This window comes from Bactrocera neohumeralis, unplaced genomic scaffold (assembly GCF_024586455.1).
Source record: "Bactrocera neohumeralis isolate Rockhampton unplaced genomic scaffold, APGP_CSIRO_Bneo_wtdbg2-racon-allhic-juicebox.fasta_v2 cluster09, whole genome shotgun sequence".
Taxonomy (NCBI): Eukaryota; Metazoa; Arthropoda; class Insecta; order Diptera; family Tephritidae; genus Bactrocera; species Bactrocera neohumeralis.
In genome coordinates this window covers 881,992-886,709 of record NW_026089622.1, presented here as the reverse complement: position 1 = coordinate 886,709, position 4,718 = coordinate 881,992, and the positions used below count along the sequence as shown (strand labels likewise).

At 33.6% G+C, this 4,718-nt stretch overlaps 1 protein-coding gene across 1 annotated transcript; it reads right to left on the bottom strand.

The window, feature by feature from the left end:
• Positions 1-1,951: 1,951 nt before the first annotated feature.
• LOC126764381 (uncharacterized) lies at positions 1,952-2,669 on the bottom strand. Its single transcript, XM_050482080.1, has 4 exons — positions 2,524-2,669; positions 2,225-2,450; positions 2,078-2,163; positions 1,952-1,971 (listed from the first exon to the last, which is right to left on the bottom strand). Exons 1-4 carry the CDS (start codon positions 2,636-2,638, stop codon positions 1,952-1,954), a joined length of 447 nt encoding a protein of 148 aa, XP_050338037.1. The 5' UTR covers positions 2,639-2,669.
• Between the last annotated feature and the right edge of the window lie 2,049 nt (positions 2,670-4,718).

The window sequence follows — 4,718 nt, the reverse complement described above, 5'->3', positions numbered from 1 at the left end:
TGCGTAAAATAGTGATGTGTGGCAGCAACGTAGAGCATAAGAATCAGCATTGTTTTAATTGTGGTTCAACACAACACAAAAGGGTCGATTGCAAACAAGACACAAAGTGTTTTAAATGTAAAGGCACGGGTCATATGGCTAAACAGTGTCCCGAGTATAGGCGTAATATCAACATTTTATTTAACAAAGAGCAAATGAAGCAGTTGACAGTTAATAACGAAAACTTGTGCTGTTTAGTAGACACAGGTGCAGACGTGTCGTTAATACGTATGGGTGTGTATGAGAAAAGATTTAGCACATGTAAATTGCAGAAAAGTTTCGGTACACTATATGGTTTAGGCAACGTCACCGCAGATGTGGTGGGTGAATTTGTACCGCAAGTCATAGTCGACGGATTATGTACGCAGCACACCGTTTTAGTAATAACAGATAGTAAAATCAATGTAGAGGTAATCATTGGGTACGATTTTTTAAAAAAACTTGTTGTAACAATGGACGGCAATGGGTATTGCTTTCGTCAGATTGAAGATAGCATAAGTGCTTGTAATGTTTATTTTGTGAGTAGCAACAATGAAGTAGATGTCAAACCTAAATTCAAAAAGGTTGTCGAACAGTTAATTGAAAACTATAAGCCGAGTTTTATTCAGTTGAACTGTCCAATTAAGTTGAATATTGTTCCAAAAAATAATGATATCGTTTTTCGTGAGTCTCCTACTCGTTTGTCAATAGCGGCATAGATGGGCACACTGCATTATATATTTACTGCATTACGTACAGCACTAAACAGTAACACTTTACTGATAATGAAATTAAATTTGCATTACCAGTACAGTTTTACTGATTACTGGAAAAATTAGCAGTAAAAATATTTTTTTACTGGTTACTGAAAATAATTTGCAGTAAAGATATTTTTTTACTGGTTACTGAAAATAACTTGCAGTAAAAATAACTTTTTACTGGTTACTGGAAAATTTGCAGTAAAAATATTTTTTTACAGCTTACTGAAAGAAATTGCAGTAAAAATACTGATAATATCATTTGATTTGCAAAACCAGCAAAATATTTACTGTTTACTGAAAATAGTTACTGGTAGTTAAAAATCAAAAGCTAACCATTAGGTCAATGAATAATTAAAGAAAATTCCAATTTTTTTGTTTTCAATGAAACATTTATTTCAACTTGTTATCCGCCATTAGCTTTTCTTAAAACAAGCATTTCGAAATTTGCATCGCTGAGTTTTTGCCTTCTAGACCGGTTAACAATACCAGCGAAAGAAAACAACCGTTCTACAGGTGCAGATGACGGTAATGGGGTATTATATTTTAGAAAAACGTTTTTAATAGCCTGGTGTTTATTTAAACAACTTGTTGTGGCGTCTCGTTCCACCAGGTATAAAAGCGTTTCTTGAAGATAATTGCCTGAGTCAGTGGAACCACTCTGTATGCTTATATCTATTTAAGTGAATATATGCATAAATCAAATATTTATTTGAAAGTCCAATGCAAAAATTTTACCATTACTTTCTTCCCCGAAATCAAGGAAGGTTTTTTGAGTAGTTTGAGGCGGAACACGTGTTGCGTCATCTCCTATCTTTCCATACTTCACCACATAAGTGTTGAACATTTTTTTACTTCTTCTTCTGTTTGCGTCGTTGCTGTTTCTAAAAGGGCTTTTAAAAATCGCAATTTAATGTCAGGGACAGAAATAGCGGCAATAACAGCGTCCCAAGCGTCAGACTGAATCAGGAAGTACTTTTCAAATCTTTTAAGCAAAGCTATTTGCATTTTTTCGCTTATTTCGGATAAATACTTAAAACTTGCAGGCTCCAAACGACGTAGTTTTAATCTCAAAGTCACTATAGTGGGGATAAAGTAACCAAAATACATGGTCTTTTCGCCCTGAAGGAAGTCGATTGCTTCTGCAATAGGCCTCATAAGCTTTGCGTACTCCTCTAAGTACTCAACTTCTTCGCTGAGAATGGTAGGAATTTTTAAACGGTAACACAATTCTGCTAAATTGGTTTTGTGTTGCAGCAACTTCTTAACGGAATCATAAAGAGAGTTCCACCTTGTTATACATGGAGTTATTAAATTCGCGTTTATAACTTCATTAACTACTTCTGCAGATTTTGGTCTATTGCATTTATTCCAAAGCTGTGTGCATCTACAAAGTTATAGAAAATATGTAAATGTAAAAAGTGTTCAGTTAATCAAATAATTTTTACCTTTGGAAAGATCTTTTGTGAATATCTTTAATATCCTGACTTGATGAATTCAAAATTTTGTTGAAATCGGTTGAAGCCAAAAGATTTAGAGTGTGGCTCGCACAAGGAAAGTGTTTTGACAGACGTGGAGTTACAGATCGAAATTGAGGACCTAAAGCAATTATCGAGTCATTTGAATCGGAATCAGAGTCAGATCCGTCATCACTGTCACATTCATTTATAGGTCCTAAATCAATGAGTATCAATAATTGAATATATTGATTTGGATTAAATACATATATGCGGTATACTTCACTTACTTAATTCAACTCCAAATTCTTTAAATGCCTTAACGAAGTTAGATCCATTGTCAGTAATCGTATAAACAATTTTTTCCACGGGTAATTTATATTGCTTATTTATGTCGCATATCATTTTCGTCACACGATCAAAGGAATGAGTTCCTTTAAACCTTCGACAAGCCAGTGCTACAGACGTCCGCTCAAAACTGTTAGAAGCTAACCAGTGGCAAGTGTAAACAAAAAATGATTTTTTTCCACCTGACCATACATCTGCAGTTACGCACACGTATTCAATGTTATTCAGCTCAATGACCAGATTTTGAACATATTTAGTGTGGCTCTCGAAAAGTAACCTGGTAATTGAACGGCGGCTCGGAAGACTTTTACCAGGAAATAGTTTTTTAAAACTTTGGTTACTGACTGTGGACAAGGGAGACGTTGTGTTGCAAATAAAATCCAAAATGTCATGGTTAAAAGAGCTTTTGCGGCTTACGCTCTGCCTTCTTTCATCTTTCATTGACTTGAACTCGCAAAATTTTTGTGGGTGTTCCTTTTTCAAATGCTTGATAAAATTTGAACTAATACGAAGCGAACCTTTAATTTTTTTTCCGCACACTTGACAACCACCAATTAAGCCACACATTCTTCTTTGATGAGGGGTTTTGTTCATCTACATTTTAATGAAATTGTGAAGCTTTAAATAAAAACATATATAACAAATAAAATAGTGCTATTTTGCATCTTTTTAAACGCACCGTCTCCACAATTTTGAAAAATTTCTCACTAAAGAGAATCTTATTGACACCAACCAATTCTTCATTTGTCAACGAATCTGGTGTACTTGAACTTTCACTTAAATTGTCATATCTCATAATATTGTGACTTATTTGTGAGTTCCGACCGTTTGAACAACTTGGAATATTTTGTTCGCCAACGAAATCTTGGTCATTATTATAATCATCACTATTGAAATTTAATGCATTCATTTAAATATATTTAATTTTTTATTTTTTGCAATGTAACGTAAGTGTGCCCAATTTCGGCCTGTATATTCAACTTTATATTTGAAAAATGTCAAACCATAAATCATTTTATGTCATATTAAATTCACATATGTTAGTTGGCTGGAAGCAGTTGCCTAGCGCGGTGGTGATAATTAACAAGTTTTGTTGTGAAAAGTGCTAAGAGTTGTGTAAAAATTGTTTAAGACTGATATTATAATTGGGTAAGTGCATATATATACATATATATACTAAAATATTTGTACATTATAGCATTTTTTACCAAATATATGTTTTAATATGAATTTTATATAATAAACTCATAAAAATGTTAAATGAAAAGTTAGAACGGAATTTGGTACATTGAAATTTCACTTGTACCGATCTACGTGCTATGAAACGGAATCAGGAACATATATCATATTTCGTTTTACTTTGTTTTGGGGTTGAAAATTGAGTTTTAATATATATTTAAATTCTTAGCTTAAAGTAAACTCAATAAATTGTTTAAAGATCAATTTCCGTCCTATCGTTTTTTGAGTCAACGTGTTTCGCAATCCTTAACAGTTTCTCGTGCATCGGTAACAGAATCTTCCATAAGAAGTTGGTTTAAAAGAGTATATCAATTCTTTGAAAATAACAATTGTCTCGATGTTTTAGAAGATTCAACACGAATCTTCAACTGTGATGAGTCCGCGTTTTTTCTTTGTCCAAAAGGTCAAGCAGTTTTGACAAAACGGGGTTCAAAGCATGTATACTTCAGATCTGGCAAAGATGATAAAGAATGTCTTACATTATGCATAGAAGCTTCCGCTTCCGGTAAAATGATGCCAACTTTTGCTCTCTTTCAGTACAAAAGACTTCCAACCAACATACTTTCCAAATTTCCTTCTGATTGGGCTATTGGAAAGTCGGATTCAAGCTGGATGACCTGCGAAACATTTTATGAATATATAACAAATGTCTTTTATCCCTTCATCCTGAAAGAAAATATACAACTCCCAATCGTACTATTTTTGGATGGGCACACGTCACATTTGTCGCTGCATCCTATTGAGTTTTGCAAGAAGCAACGAATCATACTTATAGCGCTTCTTCCAAACTCGACGCACTTGCTGCAACCAATGGATGTTGCAGTATTTCATAGTTTAAAAAATGACTTGAGAAAGCAAATACAAAATTGGAGAATGCAAATTATTTTCAGTAACCAGT

Excerpts from the sequence above, each read along its gene's own strand:
- LOC126764381 (XM_050482080.1), bottom strand. The coding sequence starts at position 2,638 with ATGATATGCGACATAAATAAGCAATATAAATTACCCGTGGAAAAAATT. Across the intron at positions 2,451-2,523 it reads AGAATTTGGAGTTGAATTAA|GACCTATAAATGAATGTGAC; the intron begins GTAAGTGAAGTA and ends TCATTGATTTAG. Across the intron at positions 2,164-2,224 it reads CACAAAAGATCTTTCCAAAG|ATGCACACAGCTTTGGAATA; the intron begins GTAAAAATTATT and ends ATAACTTTGTAG.